Raw genomic sequence first — 25,263 nt, 5'->3', positions numbered from 1 at the left:
CAGAGCTATGATTGGCGTGCCTGCCGCGTGCATCGGTGACCTTTAAGCTGATTGGACTAGGATTGTATTTAGCGGTGGGGGTTTCAGGAAGAAGGGACAGGACAGGAAGATGGAGACAGAGACAGAGGACAGGGTATGACTGGGACAGACGGATGGACGGAGAGAAGAAGACTAGGGGCAACGAGGAGACTGGGAAATGAAGCAGAGAGAAGCGGAAGAAAAACGGGAGGTAGTCGAAGTCCAGTCAACCGGCTGGGAAACGGACTGGTTGGAAAAATAAAGTTCCTCAAGAAACAGCGCCCTGGGCCCGGCGGCGTGGCCTAGCGGCTAAAGTCCTCGCCTTGAAAGCCCCGGGATCCCATATGGGCGCCGGTTCTAATCTCGGCAGCTCCACTTCCCATCCAGCTCCCTGCTTGTGGCCTGGGAAAGCAGTCAAGGACGGCCCAATGCATTGGGACCCTGCACCCGCGTGGGAGACCCGGAAGAGGTTCCTGGTTCCCGGCTTCGGATCGGCGCGCACCGGCCCGTTGCGGCTCACTTGGGGAGTGAATCATCGGACGGAAGATCTTCCTCTCTGTCTCTCCTCCTCTGTGTATATCTGGCTGTAATAAAATGAATAAATCAAAAAAAAAAAAAAAAGAAAAGAAACAGAGCCTGGAGTGTCGGGTGAATTCTTCTGCGGGACGGAAGACCCCGACATTCTGAGTCTCCCATGTAGATGCAGGGGTGCCAGCACTGGAGCCATCTTCCACATATTTCTTCCGAGATCAGACGAGATCGGGCGCGTTCAGGGTGGTATGGCCGTAGACCATCTTCCACATATTTCTAAGACCATGACCAGGAAGCTGGGTATAAAGTGGAGCAGGTGGGACTTGAACTGGTGTCTACATGGAATGCTGGCATCACCGGTGAAGGATTAACCTGATATTCCATCGCACTGGCTCCAGGAACCTAAATTATTTTTGAAGATTTTATTTGAAAGGCTGAGTGATAGGGAGGGACACAGAGAGATTTTCCACCTGTTGCTACACTCCCCAGATGGCCAGAACAGCTGGCACTGTGCCAGGCTGAAGCCTGGAACCGGGGTTTCCAACCAGGTCTCCCACAAGAGTATTAGGGGGCCGGGTACTCGCACCATCATCTGGTACATTTCCAGGCACACCAGCAGGAAGCTGGGCTGGAAGCAGGGTAGGAGCAGGCACTGATATGGAATGCTGGTGTCCCTAGACCCACAATGTTTGCTGTGAGTGCTAATTTTAACACATTAACTTGCAAAAAAAAAAAAAAAAAAATGAGATGGCAGAAATTCAATCAATATTTGACTAAATAGCTATTATTAACACTTTTAGATATAATATGGCATGGCCACATTTAAAAAACTTTATTTTTATTGGAAATGCAGATTTATAATGGGAAAGAGAAACAGAGAGAAAAATCTTCCATCTACTGGTTTACTCCCCAAATAGATATCATAGCCGAGCCTGGGCCAGGCTACAGCCAGGTGCCAGGAATCTCATCCCGGCCTCCCACAGAGGTGGCAGGGATGTAAGTCCCGAGTCGTTTTCCTCTCCTTTGCTAGGCACACTACCAGAGTCAAGTGAAACAGTTGGGATCTGAACCAACACAAACAGGGGCTTAACGTGCTATACCACCACGCCAATCCCTGTGGTTACATCTTTTGTCATTTGTCATTTAGAGAAACACGTGAGGGCACTCCAGAAGTTGTGTGGAGAAATGACATGAAAAGGTTAGTCCAGGAGCAGTGGAGGCTCCAGGCGAGGGCCCCACCCACGCTGGGAGTGCTTCCGTTCGGTCTGTGCCGTGTCAGCACTGACTCTGGGATACAGTAGGGCGGCTCAAGCACTGAGTTCCCTACGGATCACACAGGACACCTTAGAGTCCTTGCTTCCTGTCTCTACTTGGTCCAGCCTCCTAGGATAAAAATAATAATAATTTAAAAACTTTGTGAATAAAAGGAGTTGTAAGCTGCGTGGATAGGACTCGTGCTGTTTCAACAGGCAATTCCTCCACCTGCAAGCACTGGACTCTTACGTGGGCACAGTCTCGTGTTCCGGTTGCTCTACTTCCATCCAGCTCCCTGTTTGTGACCTGGGAAAGCAGTGGAGGACGGCCCAAAGCCTTGTGACCCTGCACCCACGTGGGAGACTCAGAAGAGGCTCCTGGTTCCTGGCTTCGGATCGGCTCAGCTCCTGCCATTGTGGGCACTTGGAGAGTGAGCCAGTAGATGGAAGATCTCTTTCCCTCTGTAAATCTGCCTTTCCATAAAAATAAATCTTTTAAAAGATGCATAGTGATAAACAGAATCAGAGATAATTTTTTAAATGTTTATTTGAATGGCACAGAGAGAGAGGTAGAGAACCATATTCCAAAATGGCTGCCAGGCCCAGCACAGGAGCCTAGCAGCTGAAGTCCTCGTCTTATACTTGCCAGGATCCCATATGGGAACCAGCTATAATCCCGGCAGCCCTGCTTCCCATCCAGTTTCCTGCTTGTGGCCTGGGAAAGCAATCAAGAACGGCCCAAAGCCTTGGGACCCTGCATCTGCGTGGGAGACCTGAAAGAGGCTCCAGGCTCCTGGCTTTGGACTGGCTCAGTTCTGGCTGTTGTGGATGCTTGGGGAGTGAATCATCAGACGGATGATCTTCCTCTCTGTCTCTTCTCCTCTCTGTATATCTGACTTTCCAATAAAAAAAAAAAAATGGCTGCCAACAGCCAGGGTTGGACCAGGCTGAAGCCAGAAGCCAGGAACTCCACCCGGGTATCCCACATGGGTACAAGGGTCCAAACACTTGGGCCATGTTCCTTCAGTTTCCCAGGTACAATAGTAGGGAGTTGGATCAGAATGGACTCATTGAACAGGTGCTACAATGTGGGATGCTGACATTGTTACAAGTGGTTGTGGAGGTTTAATCTGTTGTGCTACAACACCAGCCCCCAGTTGTTCCAACTTTCTGAACTCTAGAACTTGACCCTGGTGCGAGTCTTGTGAATGAATTGATACAATGTCTGCAATTTCCTGCCTTTAGGAAAACCTCTCTGAGCTTGGGAGGTGGGGAGCAAGGTACGGTATACACTGCCAGAGCTAACTTTTCTCTCTTAAAGATTTATTTATTTTTATTGGAAAGTCAGATATACAGGGAGGAGGAGAGACAGAGAGGAAGATCTTCCATCCGATGATTCACTCCTCAAGTGACCACAACAGCCGGTGCTGTACGGATCCGAGGCCAGGAGCCAGGAACTTCCTCCAGGTCTCCCGTGTGGGTGCAGGGTCCCAAGGCTTTTGTCCGTCCTCGACTGCTTTCCCAGGCCACAAGCAGGGAGCTGGATGGGAAGTGGAGCTGCCGGGATTAGAACCGGTGCCCATATGGGATCCCGGGGCACATTCAAGGCAAGGACTATAGCTGCTAGGCCACTGCGCCGGACCCCAGAGCTAACTTTGAATGGAGACCCTGGAGGCCCCATGTGGGGGCCGGGTTCCAGCATATTCTTCTCCCTCCGTTTGTGTTTCCATTTGTGTTTAATGTCTTCCCAGGCAAGCTTTTCAAAGTGAAGCAATCCTACATGGCATTTTGGGAATAAAGGCTGGGTCTCCAGAGTGGCTTGTCAGTTCGTTTGCTACTCGACTCCCAGCAGGAGCCGGTTCCTGAGGCTCCAGGGATTGATCAAAGTCAAGGCTGTAAATGGAAAAACTGGAGGACGCCTTAAGAAAAGTCCTCTCATGGGGTCTTTACTGTGGCAAAGCGGCTTAAGGCTGCCCCCTGCCTGCAGCGCTGGCATCCCACACGGGCGCTGGTTTGAGTCCTGGCAGCTCCACTTCCCATCCTGCTCACTGCTAACGTGCCTGGGAACCAGCAGGTGATAGCTCAAGTGCTTGGGCCCCCTACACTCCCGTGGGAGACCAGGATGCAGTTCCTGGCATCTGTCTGGCCCCGCCCAGGCCATTGCAGTCATCTGGGGAGTAAGCCAGGGACTAGTCTGTCTTACCCTCCCTCTCCAACGCTGCCTTTCAAAAAACAAAACAGTCATATTTCCACAGGAAGCCACAGACCACCCAGACTGGCTCTGCCTTCAGTCAGCGGTCCAGGCTTCCTTCCATGTTCCCCATCTCTTGGCCTCCAAGGACCTTGTCCCCAGAGGCTGCCACACTTCGACTACTTGCCTGCTTCCTTCCCGGCATGCGCCCTGCTCTCAGGCTGAGCTGTGCATGCCCTGGCTGTATATGGGGCTCCCAGGCCCAGGTCTCAACATGCAGCCCAGCCTCTCCCTGGAGCGCAAGCCAGAGTGAATGTCCTTCTCTGCAGGGGACAGCTTGCCTTGTCCTCACCAGCCCCCAGGGGCATTCTGCTGACTCATCCCCTACGCCCAGGCCTCAGCTGACTCTTCAGGTCACTCACTCATGCAGGTGACCTGCATCCTATACAGCCCCAGGGCCTCAGTCTTCTTATCTGAGAACTGGGGACAATAGCAGCATCCACTTCCCAGAGTCTGGGGGGGGGGTTAATTGGGAGCCCCTCAAACCTCTCTGCTCTCCATGCTCTGTCCCCTCCAGCCTCCTCGCTGTCCCCATGTCCTTTCTCTGTCCTGGTCACCTCTGCAAGTTGAGCCCCTCATGGGGCCTGTAGATTCTGCTTTCTCCTGGGTCCCACTTACTCCCACTCCACACCCCTTGGCACCTGTGTTGTCTATGCACGCACCTGCCTGGGGCCCCACACCTCACTACCTCTCTGCCCAGCACCTGCAGTGCCTCCCTGGCCAGAAAGCATCTCCTTGCCTATCTGTGGCATTTGCCCTTGTCCAGTCCCCTGCCAGCTTGACAGGCTCCCATGTAGCCTCTGGTGCCCCTTTCCCCTCCTCTCTGGCCTTGCCTGTGTCCACCTCTACCCACTGCCATCTGGGATCAGCCTATCAGCCACAGGCACCGCCAATGTCAGCAAGGTCCCCTCTGTGTAGGAAATGCATCAGGTTGGCCCTGCTCCTATATTCCCATGGGGTTTGCATCTGGGTTATCCCCTCCAAGTCTGCTCAGCCCTGCCCCTTTCCTAGCTTCCTCCTCTTCGCCACTCCAGGAAGAGGTGCGCACCGCTTCTATGTCCTCCCAGCCCGACATCTGACCCCTTATCCTTCATTTCCCCTACACGTCTACCACACCTGACCCTGTCCTCACTGCCCGCGCCCCGTCCTGCAGGCTCCCTCTGCTGGCAGCCACAGCCTGTCACCATTCTCTTCAAATATCCCTCATGACTCCAGCTGGACAAAATCTGGCTCGGACTCTTGGTTCTGGGCTGTGTAGCCGCCACCCATTCTCTGGTTCCACCTTGCAGAAGTTGCTAACTCCTGTCCTGATCTTACTCCCAGACTGCAGGAGCCTCTTCTAGGAAGCCCTCCCTGGTCTGCAGAGAAGGTCCCCATGATACAGGTGTCTTCCCCAGCACCCATCAGCCTGGCCCTGTCCAGGTGAATTCCACAGGGTCACTGCTGACCCCTGGACGAGCACAAGCAGGTGGCAGGTACTGGTGGCAAATGAAGGGTGCATGTGTATCCAGTGGCTGTACTGAGCCAGATGAGGGTGGCTGGAGCCACAAGGCATGGCTGCCATCAGAACCAGCGTTTCTGGTCCAGCTGGCTGGGGACCCAGAAGGCACAGGGTGGGTTAAGCCTGGCTGTGTCACTGAATGAAGGATGCTTCTGATGGCTGCCCCCACCTCCTGTGCTGACCGCTCAGCCCACGGGTCCCTAAGATGCTGAGTGCTGGGCTAGCTGCCCATACCCCCACAGCCAGGTGCCTGGATGCAGCCTGTACCAGGCCACTGGGGTACACAGTAGGCAGGCGGGCACCTTGTCCCAACCCAGGGCAGACACAGGACACTCACTCGTGCAGTTGACACAAAGCGAGGCTACATTTCCCAGCCATGCTACCCACCCACAGACACAAGGGCACACACAAGATGGTGGCGGCGGAGGAGGTGCAGGCTGCGGGGCAGTGTCCGCATGGAGGGTTTATTACGCTTCCGGCTCACAACGTGGTGACAGTGGTGGCGTTGGTGGTGGTGGTGGCGGCGACGGTGTGTAGACCCCAAGCCCTGGATAGACGCTGCCACAGGCGCATGCAACAGTGTGACATGGTCAAGCGCAGACACGGGCGACCAAGAGACGACACGGGACACGGGACACTGAGGGTGGGGGCCGTGGGTCTCTCTGCGGGGGTTGGGGTTGGGGTCCCAGTCCCCATAGTGCCCCCTCCCCACCCTCACCCCCACCCGCACAGGCAGGTCAGGGGAAAAATAAGATTCGTACTTCTTGTAAAATGCCCACTTGACTGGGTATTTTCTTTGTCCTTATCTTGAAAAATCATAAAAAATAAACACACAGAAAGAAAAAAAAAATCTCAGAAAAAAAAAAAGGAAATAAAACTCTAAAGGCGGCGAGTGTGGCGAGGCCGGGAAGGGCAGCCCCTGGCAGCCTCCTCCTCCTCCTCTTCTTCCTCGACCTGCCAGGCAGGTGGCAGGTCCAAGAGCAGGGCCGGCGGCGCTGGGGCGGGGGCTGTGCCCGCCTGCCTGCTGGGCTCAGTTCAGGAGCGGCCCTGGCCAGGATGGTCCAGGCTCAGTCCCCACAGGGCGAAGGTCACAGGTGCAGCTCGTGGCTCTTGATGTGTTCCAGCTGTTCCCGCAGCTGCAGGAAGGAGGGCCGTGTGGCTGCATCCAGGCGCCAGCAGTTCTTCATGACATCGTAGACGACAGGCGGGCAGCCGTCGGGGGCGTCCATCTTGTAGCCCTTTTCCACCCGAGGGACCACGTCCTTCAGGGGCTGTGCAGAGCCGGGTTGGGGGGAAGACAGGAGAGGGTTGCCTCAGTGCTGGGCCTCAGCCTAACCCTAGACCCAAACCGGAAGTGGCTGGGGACCCCCTCCCCGTCCAGGGCCAGGCCCCACACTTACAATTCTTGGGTAAGGCACTCGCCCGAAGGAGTAGATCTCCCATAGCAGGATTCCGAAGCTCCACACGTCGGACTTGGTGGAGAACTTCTGCAGGGGGAGGCGGGTGAGGGGGTCAGACCCTGGGGAGGGGGCAGGAGGCAGACTAGGCTGAGGTGCACCCTGGCCCTGCCCACTGTCCCTGTGGGACCCCACCTTTTCCCGCAGGGCTTCTGGCGCTGTCCACTTGACAGGCAGCTTGCCCGTGTCCTGGGTGCTGGAGGCCTCCTTGGTGAGGCCAAAGTCGCTGACCTTGGCCATGTTGTCCTCAGACACCAGCACGTTGCGGGCGGCCAGGTCACGGTGCACGAAGTTATTACCCTCGAGGTACTCCATGGCCTCACACACGTCTCTGGGGGCAGCCCAGGTCCCTTCAGACAGGGCTGCCCCCTCCGAATGCCAGACCCACTCCCCAACCCTCTCCCTCTCTCCGGGGGTGGCCTCACTCACAGCGAAAACTTGAGGAGACAGTCTCCGCCCAGCACCGATCGGCCCCGGGACCGTAGGTAGTCCACCAGGCTCCCCTGTGGGCAGCAGACAGATAGGGACTCAGGCTCAGACCTGCCCCAGCCCTGTCAGCAGTGGGCACAGGGGAGGGTATACAACATTCTCCCCCCACCACTGAGGGAGGAGCCAGGAGGGAGGGGTGGGGCCCACCTTGGCCATGTACTCGGTGACGATGTAGAGGCCGCTCTTCTCCTCCACGATCACACCCAGCAGCTGAACCAGGTTGTTATGCCGGAGTTGCCTGGGGTGAGGCAGGGTGGGCGTCAGGGTCAGAGCTTGCCCAGCTGCCCACCCGCCCTGTCCCAAGCCCCCCAACTCACGTCATGACCGAGGCTTCAGCCAGGAAGGCCTGGGCTGTGGCGTCGTTTTTAATGCACTTGACCGCAACCTTGTTGCCTCGGTAGTCACCCAGCATGACGTCTGTGGAGAGGACAGGTGCTGAACCCCGGCCCGCCCGAGCCCAGGCCTCTCCTCGGGTCCCTGCGCCGCTGGCCCCCAGCTCACCTCCGAACTCCCCCTTCCCTATGGTCTGCAGCAGCTTCAGCTCCTTCATGTTCAGCGCCCAGCCGCCTACGGAGAGGCAAGTGTTGGAAGAGAGTCACAGCGGGGAGGACTTCAGTGGGTCTCCAGGGGCTGGGGACTGAGCAGGCAGTACAGGGGAGTCTGGGCGGGAGAGGCACAGGCCGGGGACACTCACTGCGGTAGAACTCGTCCTGGGCAGCCACCGTGCCTTCCATGACCTTTGGTTTGATGAGGCGTGTGCAGAGTCCATCAGCGTCCGAGGTGTAGTGCTGGGAAGGGCAGGCAGGGGGTGCTCAGCCAGCCACTGGACACCCCTTTTCTGGCAGCTGGCACGCACCCACCCAGCTGTGACCACCAGGGGGCGGCAGATGCCGCTTCCGCACTGCCTGGATAGCACCCTATTTCTGGTAGGCCAAAGGTTGGGGAAGTTTAGCCTCTGGCACATGGCTTGTTCCCGGCGTCTCCCCACACCCGCCTGTGTCTGCCACTCTGGGCCTCACTGGCATTCTGAGGCTCAGGGCAAACTCTGGCTGGGTTCTGACACCAACCTTCAGTCAGGTGTACCCCCAGGGACCCTTACCTCCCCTGCCTCAGGCCAGAAAGCAAGAGGCTGGGGCGGTGAGGGGGGTGGTTGGAGGGAGAAAGCATGGGCATCAATTCCAGGCAAGTGCAGGCGCCTATCCCCACCTGGTGGCCTGCAGTTTGGGAGTGGCTGCCATCAGGGCTGCTCCCCCTTGCGGTAGCACAGTGGGACATGCGACAGGTATGTGAAGACACTGAGGCTTGAGGGGCAGGGTGGTGCACAGTCCCCTCCTCACCTCCACAAGCTGCATGAGGTTCTCGAAGTACACCTCCTCATCGATGCTGAGCTTGCTGGAGTGGTACATGATGCGGTAGTGCTCCACCTTGCCCTCACAGCTCACGCACAGCGTGTAGTCTCCCGGGTAGTTGGTGCTCTCCCGCACCAGGAACAGGCCGGTCTCCGGTGGGTACAGGAGTCGCTCGGCCTGCTCCCGCGTGATCTTGCCATGGAACCAGCTGGGGGGTGGGGATGAGGTCCAGGGTTCACGGTGGCTCAAGGCTGCCCTCGGTCCTGCCTTCCTGCCTCCCACCCTGCCCTCCTGGAGGCCCTGCGCCCTGGGCGGTACTCACGGCATGAGGCTGAGCTTGGTGCCTGCCTTCACGCCCTCGCGCTTCTGGACATAGTTGGCAGGGATGATGCCCTCCCGGCCCACCTTGTTCTTGGCTTTGTACCAGTTGGGGTCCTGGGGAACAGGGAGGCCCAAACACTCTCAGGCTCGACCTGCCCCATAAGAATCTGAATTCAGAGCAGGGGCTAGGGAAGCCGCAATGTGCTCCCATTACCTTGGTGACAGCCACAATTGTGAGCACGTCTCCTTTGCAGAATGGCAAGTCCTGCTCTGCGGTGCCGTGGAAACTGTACTTGGCAATGCACTCGGTGCCGGTTGGCCAGACGGCCTGTGGAGAGCGGGGCTGCAGGTGGGCGGGGCGGCCAGGACTGTCAAGGTCACCGTCTCTTTCCTGGCCTTCCACAGGCCTGGATGAGGCGCTCCTTGCAGCCAAGTCCGTTAGTGTTCCCCTCCCCCCTCTAAGCCACCACTGACAGCCCGTGCTGGCACTGTCCCTTAATGTCCTAGACCCCCCGCTTGCCCGTACCTGTATAGCCGACATGGTCCCAGGAGAGCGGGTGTCCCTGAGTCACAGGAGGGCCGGTCTATCGCTGCGTACCATCAGAGCTGCAGGGAGAAGATAACATGAGCAGGGCTGAGGGCAGAGGGTGTCCTTCTACCAACACTGTCAGGAGTGTGACAGCCACTGGTGCTCCCACGGTGGGGACCCAGAGCCAGCCTCTTGCTGTGAGTCCAGTGGGCTGAGGGCCCAATGTGAAGGGTTGGTGGTGCTGCAGGCACTGCCCACCGCCCCGCCTGACCCAGGCAGCTCCAAAACAGCCCTTGGCCCACGTGGGTCCTTCCCAGACATGCATGACCAGGTGTTACCCCCAGACCCACCAGAGCCCATGTCTTGGTCTGCGCTGTGAGCTCAACCATGGCATGTGTTCACTGATGGGCACCACCAGCTATGGCTGGATTGATGACAGACCTCACCCCAGACCTGCCTGGACGCTCACTGAGGGAAAGGGGGGCCATTGGGGCGGTGGTGGCCTAGCACGGACACCTCCTGGCAGCGAACTCGGGCAAACCCAGCTGTGAAGCGAGCGGGTGCAGGAGCTGCTGCAGAGCCTGGCCTGAGCCTCACAATGCAGGCTCTGGGGCCTGGGCAGGGGAGCAGGTGGCCTTAGGGGCCAGCTGGAGTCCACGAGGAAGGGGCACACTCACTGCTGGGTCACAGCCAGGCAGAGCTGAGCCTGACTGGGGAAAGTGAGTCCCACGTCCCTCACCCAGCAAGGGGACCCCCTGGAAGCGGGCCATGGAGAGCCACATGGCTGAGCTACCATGAGTACCGGACCCTTCCACCCCGTCAGCCCTTTGCAGTGCCTGGAATGGGAGAGCTCCTTGCTCCATTTTATAGAAGTGCAGGCTGAAGTTCTAGCCAGAGCAAGCTCTCTCTGGCTTTCCCTGAGTGTGTGCCACCGCGGCTGCAGCCACAGGAGGGCGCGCCGGTGGTGTGCCGGCTGTGCGCGACCAGTCTCCCTCAGCTGTCAGTTTGCAAACACTCCTTCCGACCAGCAGCTGCTGCTGCCGACACCTCCCCACTGCCTGAACGACAATCATAAAAATAATAACAGGCCTGTGTCCCGGGCGTGGGGTCTGTGCCAGGTCCGGTCCTTGGCACAGGCGGCTGCCGCAGGGGCTGTTATTACCTCTGTTTTTGTTTTTATTTTACAGATGAGGTTCCCCCTTGCCTGAGGCCACCCCTCCAGGCAGCTCCCTGTCCTGCCCAGTCCTCCTGGCCTCAGGCACGGCCCACACCAAGCTGGGAGACAGATGGGGGAGGAGAGGAAAAGAGGGAGAGGCGACTCAGGGAGGGTGGGGGATAGTTAGGAAGGGGAGAGAAGCTGCCAGTCCATTTCCTGTGCCCCTGGGACTCTCTCCCCATCCGGGCAATGGGCTGGTGATGGTCCTGCCGCCTTTTAGGGCCAGGCTTGGAGGGTTCCTCTCTACACCTTGGCATGGTCACTGCCTCCCCATCTTTCCACCCAGTCTTGGGGGGTGCAGCTGAAAATGCAGCTCCCAGGAGGCAACCCGCAAGGCTGTTGATGGGGTCGGGGTGTCAGGTGTCGTCCTGCTTGTGGTCAGCTCAAGCCACCGAAGGAAATGCTGGTGGTGGCCAACAGCACAGGGGAATGGCTGTGGAGTGGCAGCCTTCACAACAGGGAGACCCGGTGGACATGCCTGCACCAAGTGACACAGCACCCACCAGAAAAAGCTGAGGCCGTTGAGCCAGTGTCTGTGGCTGTGACATGCCAGGGTGGCCACAGCGCCTGTGTGCTACCCTTGCTGGGCCTGTTTCATCCAACCCAACTGGGAAGCCACACGCAGGGCCCCCAAAGCAACTGGCTCAGATCCTAATCACTACCAAAGATCCCCCCCCCAAAAAAAGCAGGAGAATATTCTAGATTGTTCTAGAGTAAATCAGATGCTAAAGAAACATGTCACAAAAATTGCAATGAGTGATTCTGAAATGGATGCCCTTGACCAGGGAAAAGCTGCTATGAGAAGCACTTTTCTGGACAAGTGGGGGAATGGAACAGGTTTAGGGTCACCGTCAGTGTTCCCATTAGGACCATGTAACAGTAACATGACCACCACCAGGCGTGTGGGTCTGGCACAGCAGGGAAGACACGGCTTGGGAGGCTGGTAATCCTCACTTCTCATCCAGTTTCCTGCTAACGAATACCCAGAAAGCCAGCACATGCTGGGCCCTGCCACCCACATGGTGAGATGCAGGTGGCGTTCCTGGCCCCCAGCTTCAGCGGGACCGCTGCAGGAAACGGGGGTGGGCCAGGGGATGGACGCCCTCCTGGTCTCCATCCTTCTTGCAACAAAGACATATACAAGTAAAACAAGTATACAGATGGGCCAGCCCTCCACTTTCTCAGGTTTCTCTGTGGTAGATTCAATTAACTGTGCATGAAAACCATCCAGGAAGCAAGCTGCATGTGTCCCGAGCACACGAACGCCTTGTCATGTTCCCCACCAGCCTCTGTGCGCCTAGTGCGGACTCTGCGGAGGCCTGGCCCCGACTTCAGAGCTGGGGTCAAGTACACAGATGACATGCACGGGGAAGTGACAGGCAAACATGTGGCCACTTGACAGAAGGACCCCAGCATCCATGGACACTCCCGTCTGCAAGCAACCCTGGAACCCATCGCCTGCAGACTTGTCCACATTGCATACAAGAGGTAGCAGGTCACACCACAGCCTTCAATACCCACCATCCAGGTCAGAGCATCAGTTTGAGCCTCAGCTACTCTGCTCCCCATCCAGCCCTCTGCTAATGCACCTGGCCAAATCACAGAAGATGGCCCAAGTGCTTGGGTCCCTGCCACCCACGCTGAGACCCAGATAGAACTCCAGACTCCTGGCTTCAGCCTGGCCCAGTCTCCCCTGTTGAGGTCATTTGGGGAATGAGCTGGCAGTTGGAAAATCACTCTCTCTCTGTTGCTGTTTTTCAAATATATAAATCTTGGGCCTGGTGCGACAGTGTAGTGGCTAAATTCTCGCCTTGCATCCACTGGGATCCCATACAGGTGCTGGTTCGTATCCTGGCTGCTCCACTTCCCATTCAGGTCCTTGTTTGTGGCCTGGGAAAGCAGGAGGTCCAGAGCCTTGGGACCCTGCACCTGCCTGGGAGACCTAAAGAAGCTCCTGGCTTTGGATTAGCTGAGCTCCAGCAGCTGTACCTAGTTGGGAAGTGAACCAGTGCATGTAATATCTTTCTCTCTCTCTCTCTCTCTCCTCCTCTCTGTATATCTGCTTTTCCAATAAAAATAAGTCAAACAAACCTTAAAAAAAAAAAAAGGCCCGGCATGATAGCAGCTAGAGTTCTCGCCTTGCATGCACTGGGATCCCATATTAGCACCAATTTGTATCCCCGCTGCTCCACTTCCCCTCCAGCCCCTGCTTGTGGCCTGGGAAAGCAGTCGAGGACAGCCCAAAGCCTTGGGACCCTGGCCCAAGCTCCTGGCCCCTGGCTTCAGATCAGCTGAACTCCGGCAGTTGCTCAGGGAATCACTTAGGGAGTGAACCAGTGGCCTGAAGATATTTCTATCTCTCCTCCTCTTTGTATATCTGCTTTTCCAATAAAAAATAAATACAACAAGTGTTTAAAAAAAAATTAACAATACCTCTTCATAAATGCATAAATATAAATATAAAAACAAAAAAGCTAGGTGTAGCCCATCTGTAGAATCTGATTCTACTTCAAAACGCCCTTGGAAAAAAAACTGGAAAAGACAAGTTGATCTTAGTGCAACAGAATTCTGAAATCCAGGGTTTTTGATAACATTCAGTGCTAGAAACTTTTTGTAACACCCTGTGTACACACGGATTGCACCTTCTTTTATGTGAAACTAGGCTTTTGTTTCTGTTTTCCAGACTTCTTCGGGTTGTGCTGCCAGCTGTGTTTGTAAAGACATGCGCACAGCCCGTGCTCAGCTGCCTCTGGAAACACACGGGAGACTGGGAACAGAGCAGGGGTCAGGCACAAGGAAAGGGAACTTTTAAACTGGATTGCTGGCTGTCTCATCTTTATTTTTATTGTTTTTTAAAGATTTATTTATATTTATTGGAAAGTCAGATATACAGAGAGGAGGGGAGACAGAGAGAAAGATCTTCCTTCTGATGATTCACTCCCCAAGAGGCTGCAACGGCTGGAGCTGAGCTGTGCCGAAGCCAGGAGCCAGGAGCTTTTCCGGGTCCCCCATGCGGGTGCAGGGTCCTAAGGCTTTGGGCTGTCCTCGACTGCTTTCCCAGGCCACAAGCAGCTGGATGGGAAGTGGAGCTGCCGGGATTAGAACTGGTGCCCATATGGGATCCTGGCACATTCAAGGTGAGAACTTCAGCTGCTAGGTCACTGCACTGGGCCCGATCTGTATTTATTTTTTGAAAATTTGCCCGCAGGAGGCCTTCCAAGGCCTCTCTGGTGCTACTGGGTTCCGGGGAGAGCTGGCTGCCAGGGCCTGGGTCAGGGTGGAAAGTGACTGTGATTCCTACCTGCCTCCTAGGCACGGGCTGGGCCTGAATGACCCATGGGGAGCCCAGGCCGGCCAGACCCACTGTGTGCACCAAGGTCCCATGAGCGTCCAGGAGGGCCAGACTATATTTAACCCCACTGGGACAGCAGCTGCTACACACACACACACACACACACACACAGCTCCTGGGACAGACCCTGGGGATGTGGCAGGGCAAGCTCTGAGCTCTGACTTCCTGCCCCAAAGCCTGCTCCCAGCAGCCCTTGTTCCGGGGTCCTGGGGGAACAGGCCGGGCATTGTGCCCGGGTGCTGAGGTCAGCGGCCACGGCCTGGGACAGGCCTTTCTTGGTAGTGCAGACTGCCGGGGAAGGGAGGGGGACCAGGCAGGAATTGGGTCCAGGGCTCCAAGGCTGCACTCTCTCCCCCTTATTGGCAGCTGTTAGATGCCCCCATCCCCTCCCCCCAGAAGCTAGACACGTGCCAAGTGCCAGGGGCAAGCAGGGGACTCTCCCCCAGTACCCCTCTCACTGAAACTTCATTGCTTAAAGGGGCGTGGGAGAGTTCCGTAAGTGTTTACACCCAGCTAAAAATACTTGCTGAAAAGGGAAGTGTACAGAGACCTAGGGGCACACACAGCCACTGCCCTCAGAGACTGGTGCAGCCACAGGACCTGCTGGACGTCGGGGGTGGGGACGACAACCAGAAGGTCTCGGCCTGCTCAGGCCCCACACAGCACTTCGGGAGCTGCCCCCACCCCTTTGCACCCAGCTCCCAGGTTTGCTGGGCTGCGTTGGGGCCAGAGGAGGAGGGAGACACCCCCCAGCAAGACATGGCTGACCCTCATCCAGGCACATATGGGGGAGGAGAATACCAGGGCCAGGACAGCCTGGGAGAGGGTTGGGCCGCAAGTTCCCTCCAGGCTCCAGGACAGCCAGGAGCAGCCTTGTGGGTCCGGTTTGGGCACGCAATTGGGAAGGCTGGTGCACCTGTGGGCGGGAGCCAGCAGCTGGGCTGGTTTGGCAGTGGTGAGATCCAGGCCCAGCCCTGAGTCCGCACGGGGCACCTGGCTGAGGGACACCTGACACCCTGGGCCACACTGGGCGGAGCAGCTTCACAGTCCACTGACCCCAGTGCCCCACCATACAGTGGGGCGGTCTCAGGGATACCACTGCCTTCCCAGGCAGGCGTCTGGCAGGACCGGAAAGACGAACCCCCCTCCCCCACCCCAGGCTCTCTCAGCCTTGGCACCCCCAGCCTAAGGGAGAGTGGCAAGTTTAATGGCTGAAAAATGTTCCCCACCAGCATGACAGCAACTCGCTGGCCCCAGCAGCTAAGGGGTACCGGAAATCCTGTCTAGCGGTTTGGGAGAGCTGGGGGCTGGGGTCAGAGGCAGCCAATGGGGTGCTGCCTCCCTGATTCTCCCCCCCCCCACACCGCTGACTGCAACTGACTGACCCAGAAAGCCTTCTAATTACCGTTCAGGAGCCTAATTACCTAAGTCATTGGCTGCAGGGACTGTGGGCTCCCTAGGGTCCTCACCCAGGCCCTGTGCCCCCCTCCACCCCTGCAGCCCGGGCTGCAGCCTTTGCATCTCAATTTGCCTACATTTGCATACCCCCTGGGGCCCTGACCTGTGACACCAGCACAGAGGTCTGAGGCCTGGAGGTCCTGAGCAGTCTAGATTGCCAGATTTCTGACCTTCCCATTTGAAAACGGGGACCTGCACAGCTCTGGCAGACAGGGTTAGCAAAGCTGTCCCCAAGCAGGCCTACTGCCCTGGCCCTGTGTGGCCTTGCGTTCAAAACCTCCCCTACCCCGTAGACCCTGAATGATGAGGGCCCAGGGATGGGCACAGCAGGCCTCTCTTCCTACCCTTCTTCATTGGGCAGGTCAGAGGACACCTGATGACAACATGCAGACACTTGACAGTGTCTGTCCCAGGTGGGTGGGCAGGGAGACACTCTGCCTCAAGCGGCACAGAGCAATGGGTGCCCACCTTGGGTTCCTCTGCAGACCCCCTGCTGGCCTTGTATAGGGAGGCCACGGGTGTGCCCAGGACCATCCAGCAACAAGGACATCTCAATTCCCATCCTGCTGCCTTTTCCCTTCCAGGAAGTCCTCCAGGCTGCTCCAGCCCACACGGCTCTCCAGCTTCTGAACTCCCACCAAGCCCTGCCAGGAAATCAGAACCGCAGGCCTCCCTGTATGACAACCTCAGGCCTGGCCTCCCCTACCGGCCAGCAGGGGCCAGATCCTGGGCTGCGAGGGGCTGAGCAGGAGCAGCAGCCGCCAGGGGAGGGGGGAGCGCCTGGGGTCACGGGACACCCAGGTTTTCATGCAGGCAGCTGGACCACAGGAGCAATCTCTCTGCTGCTAGCTCCCAGACCCGGAAGGGGAGGGCCGTGGCGGGAAGCTGCGGTTGGAGGGGGTGCAGAGCGAGCAAGTGATGGGAAACTGCCCTCCTCACTGCACCTCAGAACCAGGAAGAGAAACTGAGCAGGCTTCAGAATGGGAGCTTCCTTTCTGCCCAGGGTCACAGGACAAACCCTCAGGCCTCAGTTTCCCCAGGTGGATTAAGTAGATGCCTCTTCTACTCTTTTGGATCCCGCCAATCTGCTGGATGGATGTGTGCAGGCTGCATCCAGAGGGTGATACAGGCAGCCTGATGCCCAAGGCGCACACTTCCCAGGGTCTAAGGCCCTGGGCAGCCGCACCCTGCTTCCTCTAGCCATGCAGGGTGCATTGCTGCTCCCCTCTCTGACTCTTTATTTTTAGGTCTAAATTTGACTTTAATCATTACTTAGCAGATTCTATTTCCAGCTCTTGGATGAAGGGACTGTGAGAGGAGAGAAAGAAGGGAGGAGGCAGTGCTCCCTGCTGGGCGTGGGGGGCGGCCCGCTCCTCCACCCATCCTGTCCCCAACTGAGGGCAGAGGGAACTGAGAAACACCCAAAGGGCTCGCCACAGCGGGGGCCAGCGTCTTTAGGGTGGACCGCACCCTGTGACCTCATCGCAGCCTGAGAGCTGTGAGATGGACGGGAGGGCAGCTAGGGTGCCCACATCCCCTGCACTGCCACCAGAGAGGAGGAGATGGCAGCAAGCAAAGCCTGGCATGGCAGAGTCCAGGGAGTCTGCTGGGGTTAGGCCAGGGCCTTCTGAGGGTCAAGCTGGGCTACGAGGGGCTCAGGGCCAGGCCAGGTGCCCTCCTCCTGGTGCTTGAATGCTCGCGTGAGGCACACCTGCTGCGGAGGCTGCGCACACACTCCCTCCCAACGCGCAGCTGGGAACCAGTAGTGCTCCTGCCCAACACCTTCGGGCACTGGGAAGGGGCTGGGAGGCCAGGCTGGCTGGCAGGGTGGTGTCTGGGCTGGGGGGGCCCTGAGGGAGGCCTCTGTTCTCCAGGGAAGTGCTGGGCCGGGCTGGCCTCGCCCAAGCCAGGAGGCAGCTGCTGGTGGCAGCAACGAGGAGGAGGCCTCCTCCACTCAGCTTGGATGCTGGGAGACCGGAAGGAGGATGGGTGGGGTCAGGCCGGACACCAACCAGCGACCGTCTGCCCAGGGCCAGCCCCATGGCCAGGGCCAGCCAATCACAAGATGATGGCGTGGGTAAGGCAGGGAGGCCAAAGTGGCACAAACCCTCGGATTCCTAGGCTAGGGACCCCTTCTCTGTCCCTGACCAGGGGTCCCTCTCTGCATGCCGAGGCAGCTGGCAATGGGGACTTCTTCAGCACCACCAACCCCTACTCACTTGGGGCAAGAGGAAAGGGGTTGTGCCAGGCAGGTACCCATGGCTCTGCAGCAAGTTCACACGGCCCTCACCCGTCCACTGAAGCAGGTGCTGTCACCCCCTCCCCATCCCGTTACAAAAAGGAACCTTATTCTAGGGTCAGGGACCTGTCCAGCATCCCTCCTTCCACCCCAGCCTATGTGGCATGGCTGGGGTCAATTTATCTCCTCCCCAGGCTGCTCTCAGAGCCCACGGGGGTGACTACTGCAGTCACAAAGGTGCCCAGTGTGGACCCTGGGCATGTAGCACCCATGGCACAGGGTCTCTTGATGCAACGTCCAGAAGCAAAGTTCTTTGGGGTGTCTAGCACTGAGAGAAAATGCTCAGACACACTAACCGTACAGCAACCAAGGGGTGAGCTGGGGGTGGGGTGGAGGGAGTGGGGGGACACTGCCAGGGAAGGCAGCAGCACTCCTCCCCCTCTAGGGAGGGGGGATTGCTATTTTGCATCCTGTGTTTCCCTGAATTGGGAAAATCATCACCAGACATAACCCTGGGACCACGAGCTCACAACTCTCTCCTGGCTTCTTATCTGCTCCCCAGCTCAGGCCCAGGTGCCAGGGTGGGGGGACATTTCTACCCTTCAGAGGGCAAGGATGTTACCCTGTGGCCTCTTGCCCAGATCACGTGCTGAGGTACCAAAACTCAAGAGGAGGGCCCTAGCATAGCACCCCAGAGGCTCTGCCCACATAGGCTTTTTGGGGGCAGCCCCGTCCGTCACACTATGGCCATCTGCTTGCGCTAGTTTGGGGAGGCTGAACTCTGCCCCTCTCCCACACTTTAGGGGTTGTGGTTTGTGGCTCTGAGTGGGCGCTGGCACACACTGGCACCCGTGGCACTGGAAAAGGTGGGGGAATGTATGTATGTGTGTGTGTGGGGTGGGGGGGGCTGTTTTCTGATCTCTATTCAACCCTGGTCCAGTGCAGGGAAATGAGTGGCCACTTTGAGAGCAAGGAGGGCCCTAATCAGCACCCTGACAACCACTCAAGGCAAAGGGGGCAGGAGCAGCTGTCCCCAGCCCCCACCCACCCTGCTCCGCTTGGGTGCGCGGCAGTAGGCAGGGGCAGGAGAGGGGTGCCTCACAGCCCCCTGTTCTTCCGCTGCTGCTGCTCCTGTGGTGGCAACCGGAAAAACCCTACAGCTCAAGCAGGGGCCTGCGCAGAACAAAACCCCTGGTGGCTCCCCACAGCCCAGACATGGCAGGAGGGGACTTGGGGGGCTCCTTCAAGGAACAGCCTGGCCTTCTGCTCCCCACCCACCTTCCTGCTGCCTCTGTGCCCCTTCAGGTGACCCTGCTTCCCCCAGACTGCTGCTGTAGCAAGGTTCCCACTTGCTCATTGCAGCACACTCCTCCCTGGTCACTCCAGTGTGGACAGAGCAAAAGGTGTGGGGAGGACTGGAGGTGGCTCCCCCTACACACACCCACTCACACCGTCCCCAGCAGGTGGGAGCCACCACCACAGGCACCTCACAGGGCTGTGCAGAGTCCGACATGGCCGGAAGCCCCCTGCTCCCCACTTCCAGCACATGCTCAGCCCCCCATTAGGCCACCATGGGACCAGACTGGGTGAGGGCTTCCTGCCACCAGCAGTGTCCAGCCCTCTTCTCTGAGCTGGGGAGGCAAGAACTGCCTACCTCATGTCAGGCAGGGGCTGCTGGGCCCTCACCTCTCACCCTTACCACGCCAGCCTCAGAAACTGGCCAGAGGAAGGAGGCCCTTAGTTCAGCTCCCAAGATCTGCTGGCTGGTGGCTGGACACACCCCTTCTGACACCTGGGCACCCCCGCCCCCCGGGGGAGGGGGCCTGAGCAGCTCGGGAAAAGGGGTTGACCACCAGTGTCAGGAGGTGGGGGCATGGAGACCAAGCTCGGTATCACCGCCACCCAGTACTCAAGCCCTGCCCGGTGTTCCCATCCAAGGGTCACAGGTCTCTGCGGGTGACAGGTTCAGGCCCTGAACTTGGGTTTCTGGCTGGCTTCAGTGGCACTTCCGTGTGGCACCGAGAGGCGAGGTCCGGACTAGGCAGGCTGGGGCACCTGCAAGGGGGGCCCCTACTCCCCACACGGATGCTCTGGTCCCCACCCCACTGCCGCCCCGGGCTCCCACCACCACCACCATCACCACGTCCTCCTCCTCTCCCTCTCCACTCTAAGCTCCGGGATGGAGAAAGAGACGGGTCCTCCCTCCCGCCCCGGTTCTGACAGGGAGGATTCGAACTCGCGAAGGACGGGGGGGGGGGGTGCCCGCGGGCAGTGGGGGCGGGACCCGCGACCTCCGCGCTCGCCTCCCCCCTCAGTCCGCCGCGGGCCAGCCGGCCACTTACCTCGGTCGGTCGGGGACACTGCGGTCCGGGCGACATCAGCGGCCTGCGGGACGCTCCATGCGGCCGGCGGACAGGGGCGGGGCGGGGGTCCCCGCGGGCGCGGCACAAAGCCGGGCGGCCCGGCGGAGGCAGGGGGCGGCCGCGCGGCCCGGGGCCCGGCGCGAAGAAAGGCGGCGGAAGGGGGTGGAAACAATGTGGCCCGCGCGGCCCGGCGGAGTTCCGCTTCCCCACGCCGCCTCGGGGCTCGCCGGGCCGGGGAGCAGGGGACCGCCCCGGACGCACGATCGGGGGGCCCGCGGGTGGTGAGGGGGTGCTGGGGGGGCCTCGAGCTGCACACCCCGGAGGCTCGGAGGTCCGGACGCGGGGCTGGGCAGGGCTGGGCTGGGCTGGGCGGGCGGGACGGGCAGCCGGGGACGCCCCGACGGAGGCGCGTGCGCGCGCGCGCGCGCGTGGACAGTCACCGCGCTCGGACCCCGCCCGACAGGACCCCGGGGCGGCGCGCTGCGGCGGGCGGGGACGCGGCGGCGGCCACCCTCGGCTCTCGCCCGGGCTCCGCGGGAGGAAGCTCGCAGGCCCGAGAGAGAGGAAGCGCGGCCCGGATCTCCGCCCGCCGCAGCGCGCCTGCGCGAGGGCCTGGCCCCGCGCGGTGCGGCGGGGCGCGGGCGGCGCCCCCTGCCGGGCGCCGGGGGGCAGCGCGTGAAGGGGAGTGTATGTGTGTATGTGTGTGCTGTCCCGCGCTGGCCCTCCGCTGGCCGCGTCCCCCCGGGGCGCCCGTGAGGGTCCCTCCCAGCGCGGGCCTCGGGGTTCCGGGTTTGGAGAGGGCGGCCGCCTCGCGCGCAGTGACCGCTCCTGGCTTCGCTGCCTCGTGCGCCCTTAAGCGTCTCCTACTGGCAGGATGGTGTGTGTGTGTATGGGGGGGGTCCCCTGTCCCGGAGTGTCCTCGGCGGGTGGGCAGCTGACTGACCCGGCGTGGAGACTCTCACCCAGTCGGGTGGTGGGTACAGCAGGGGAAGCAGCCAAAACGGGAGGCTCCCGGGGTATCCCAAAGCTGGGACCCAGCCCCGCGGCGGTCCGAGGCTGCACGGAGGGAGAGCGGAACGGTCTCCTACGCTGAAGCTTGCCTCGCTGCAGTTCTCAAGGGCTTGAATGGAAGCTTGGAGATGATAATAAGGAAGTGGCCCCTGGCTGCGTGACCTTGGACAAGTTACTTAACCTCTCTGTGCCTGAGTTTCCGCATTTGATAAAAGCGGGGGTGGTGGTGGTGAGGGGATAACAGCTTCTACTTCTCAGGGTTTTGTGGGGAGGAAATGAGTTAATATGTTTAAATTGCTCGGCTTGCAGCCCGCTGCTGACACACGTGGCGGGCCCTGGGTTCTGTGTGGGCTGGTATCCTGCTTGGCCCCGGAGAACGAGCTGAGGACGGAGAGGGGATGGGGAGAGCTGGGCGCTTGGAGCAAGGGTCAGGTGTAGGCACTAGGAGGGCCATGCCCACTGGGTGACGTGAAGTGCATTGGCAATGGACTTGGCCAGACTGAATAGAGGAGGGGGCAGAGGGGGGGAGGGCCCAGCGGCTGCAGGCTGCAGGAGAGCCTGCCATGCCAGGATCTGGCGTCCCTGAATGCCAGGATCCCTGAATGCTAGGATCTGGCATGCCAGAATTGGCTGTCTCTGCCTCCCACCCAGGCTGGTCCTGACACCCCTGGGAGCCGTGACCCAGCAAGTCCCAGAGATAAGTGGGGGTGGGGGTGATGGCGAGAGCATGGATTTGGCTGTAGACCCCAAGAGCTGCAGTCCTAGGTGCCAGGAACTGAGCTGGGTGACCTTGGGCTGGCATGGTCTCTGGGCTGTTTATTAAAACAGTGAGGCTGACAATCCGGGGAGGGTGCAGATTCAACAGATAAGGGCTGGCGGGGAGGGGGTGCGTGCTTGATCTAGTCCCTATTTCCTCTGAGGGCAAGATGGACGGATAACAGAGGGAGGCAGGCAGGCAATGCCCGCCCACCCCCAGCCTCTGGGCACTGCAGAAGCTTCTGGAAGGGAGTGATTGACATTGCCCCTCCCCTGGGAGCCCCAACCAGCTAGCAGAACAGAAAGCAGCCATGGGGTGGGAGGATGGGGGAGTGGGGGATCCATGCCCTGTCCCCAGGTGGTCACCAGTTCCTCTCTCCTGACCACCCCCAGACACCCCGTTGTGCTGTACCCCCTTGCCCCGCCCCTGCGGGGTGGGGGGAGTTGAACTTTGGAACCAAACAGACCTGCCTTTGAGTCCTGGCTCCACCTTGTAGAGTGAGCCTTTTTTTTTTTTAATCCTTCCTGAACCTTAGGGATGAAATCAGTAAAGTTGCCTACGCACATACACACACAAACACATATACACACACATATACCAGGCTATCCCCTGTGTGGCAGCCAGTACACACACACACACACACACACACACACCGAGCTGACCCCTGTCGGCAGCCAAGGGCCTCTTGACCTCTCTCGCTGGCTCCTTCAGTGAGCACTGCTCTGGACGCTGGGATGGAGAGAGCAACATCTCCATGGGGTTCCCCGAAGAGGACAAACAGCCACCAGCCAGGAAGGTGTGTGTAGGGGGGTGGGTGGGGGCAAGTGCCTGCAATGGAGTGAAGCTGTCGCCCTGGGTCCAAGAAAGGACTGGATAGAGTAAGGAAGGTGTGAACCCAATGCCTCCTTAGGGAAAGAAGGCCGTGGGCTTCGGGAAGAGGGCAGGTGCAGGGTTGACACTCCAGGTCTCGGCTGAAGACAGAGTCTGAGGCAGCGTGGAGTTGGTGGGCTTGCCCAGACTGGGCCACTTGGGACAGGGGGCAGCCCCGGGGTGGGGGCAGGGGTTAGCGGTTGGGGTGTGGAGAGGCCATGCCTTGAGGACCTGAGCCACGGTTGCCCACGCAAAGCTGGGTTGGTGGCCAGGCGGGGCCCAGGTGGCCTGCGGCCTCTGCTGTTCCCAGGGCAGGGGTGGAGCGGGAGAGGGGAGGGCCTGCCCCTCCTTCTCTGCACCCAGACCTCCCTGCTCCTAGAAGAGGACGACAGTTTAGAGAAGCGGGTGTGAAACAGCTTGAAACTCAGCCGGGTCAGGGCAGAAAACAGGAAGCCAAGATTAAAGGCAGATTTCCAACAAAGTCTCCTTCTACTTCCTGTAGTGCAGGTGCTGGCGGGAGGGGGTGGTTAGCGTAGGCAGGCTGCACACAGAAGAGGGACCAGGGCAGCTTCCCTGGCTGCTAGCACCTCTCAGCTCCCTCCCTCCAGCTGCTGCTCTTTGGCCTTGGGCTTTTTAAAAACAAGGGTGGGGACAGGGCATGTCCAGGGAGACCAAGTTGCCAGGGAGAAACAAGTGGCCACCCAGTGCCCCACAGCAACTAGGTTGGATGGCCAATCTGATATCCGTCATGGGTCCTGGTGCCAGGGCCCAGGATGGGGGACTCCCCTTTTGCCCCTCTGGACTCAAGCCAGCAGGCACCTGGCGACTCCACTGAGGGAGGCAGCCGAGCCTGGCTCCTGTTCCACTGTCCACCTGACCCTCCCTAACTCTCCCTGCAGGCCTGAGTACCCACATCCCAAAGCTGCCCTTTGCAGGGGTTGCGGTGGAGGGGGAAGCACAACAGCACAATGAGAGAGAGAGAGAGAGAGAGAGCTCTCTTCCATCCTCTGGGTCACTCCCCAAACGGCCACAACAGCTTGTGTTGGACCAAACCTAAGCCTCCAGGAACCTGGAATCCATCTAGGTCTTCCACGTGGGCGCAGGGGCCCAAGCACTTAGAGCCATCATATGTGTGTTAGCTGGATAGAAAGTGGAGCAACTGGGACTTGAACTGGCGTGTCTATCAGTAGAAGCCAGTGCTGCAGGCCAGTGGCTTAACACGTGCACACCTCCCTCCTCAGGCTGGCTGGATTTATCACGGGACTGATGCCTGTTCCGTTTTGGGAACAGACCTTGCTTCTAACTTGGGCAGGACCATACGTGGAGGGGACTCAGTCTCCCCAAGTGTTGGATAAGGTCATGTGTAGATCTGAGGCCTTGGGCACAAGTAGGAGGCTCTGGGAGAAGGTGGGACCACCACACAGGGCTCCAGGTGGCCCCACATGGCCAGCTGGCTGACCCCTGACCCCTAGAAGCACCATCTCGGAGTCTTCCCCCAGCCAGCACAGGTGCACCCCCCCCCCGGGTCCCTGTCTCCTGGAACTTTTCTACCTTGTCAGGGGTGGTGGAATTGGCAGGGAGAGCACACAGAAGCTCAGCCAGTTCCTAGGAGGGTTGGGTGACGTCCTGGGAGCCTTTAGAGCCTGCTGGAACAGAGGGGCCTGGTGATAAGACGAGGGCTTGAGAAGTCCTATATTTAATGATGAGGCTGGAAGATGGAGTGGGCAGAGAGATGGCAGCTAACTCTGTAGGCAAAACCTATGTAAGACATGTTCCTGAGTGTGTGTGGAAACCCTGACTTAACCCCCCCTACCCGCACCAGGCCTGCTGCTTACCACCCACTCTGGCGGGGGGGGGGGGTATGGGGTGGTAACTGGCACTGTGGCTGACACCTGCCTCGCATTCAGAGGGCCTGGGTTCAAGTCCCAGCTCTGCTCCCCATCCTGTCCTCCTACTGCTGGATGGATGGATGCCGCAGGTGGGTGGGTCCCTGTGCCCTGTATGACTCCCCCAGTTCCCGGCTTTGACCTGGCTGCTGTGAGCATTGAAGGAGTGAACCAGTAGAGAGAAGACCTCTTGGGCCTGGTGGCGTGGCCTAGCGGCTAAAGTCCTCACCTTGCACGCCCCGGGATCCCATATGGGCGCCGGTTCTAATCCCGGCAGCTTTGTAATAAAATAAATAAATCTTTAAAAAAAAAGACCTCTCTGCCTTTCAAATACATAATGTTAAATTTTTTTTAAAGATTTATTCATTTTATTACAGCCAGATATACACAGAGGAGGAGGAGAGACGGAGAG

General features: G+C 59.0%; 1 protein-coding gene across 1 annotated transcript; it reads right to left on the bottom strand.

Annotated features, from left to right (window-relative positions):
- Window positions 1–5,999: 5,999 nt before the first annotated feature.
- On the bottom strand, window positions 6,000–20,446 carry CSK (C-terminal Src kinase). Its single transcript, XM_058665471.1, has 13 exons — window positions 20,307–20,446; window positions 9,697–9,776; window positions 9,385–9,498; window positions 9,172–9,284; window positions 8,838–9,057; window positions 8,195–8,288; window positions 8,002–8,067; window positions 7,818–7,917; window positions 7,648–7,738; window positions 7,441–7,514; window positions 7,147–7,342; window positions 6,955–7,041; window positions 6,000–6,825 (listed from the first exon to the last, which is right to left on the bottom strand). Exons 2-13 carry the CDS (start codon window positions 9,709–9,711, stop codon window positions 6,643–6,645), a joined length of 1,353 nt encoding a protein of 450 aa, XP_058521454.1. The 5' UTR covers window positions 9,712–9,776; window positions 20,307–20,446; the 3' UTR covers window positions 6,000–6,642.
- Window positions 20,447–25,263: the final 4,817 nt, after the last annotated feature.

Source organism: Ochotona princeps, chromosome 6 (genome assembly GCF_030435755.1).
Source record: "Ochotona princeps isolate mOchPri1 chromosome 6, mOchPri1.hap1, whole genome shotgun sequence".
In the NCBI taxonomy this organism is placed as follows: domain Eukaryota; kingdom Metazoa; phylum Chordata; class Mammalia; order Lagomorpha; family Ochotonidae; genus Ochotona; species Ochotona princeps.
The sequence above is the reverse complement of the archived record's forward strand: the minus strand, read 5'-3'. Positions and strand labels throughout refer to the sequence as shown.

Coding starts and splice junctions, on each gene's coding strand:
- CSK (XM_058665471.1), bottom strand. Junction 8,068..8,194: donor CCAGGACGAGTTCTACCGCA/GTGAGTGTCCCC, acceptor GCCTCTCCGTAG/GCGGCTGGGCGCTGAACATG. Junction 7,918..8,001: donor AGGGAAGGGGGAGTTCGGAG/GTGAGCTGGGGG, acceptor TCCTCTCCACAG/ACGTCATGCTGGGTGACTAC.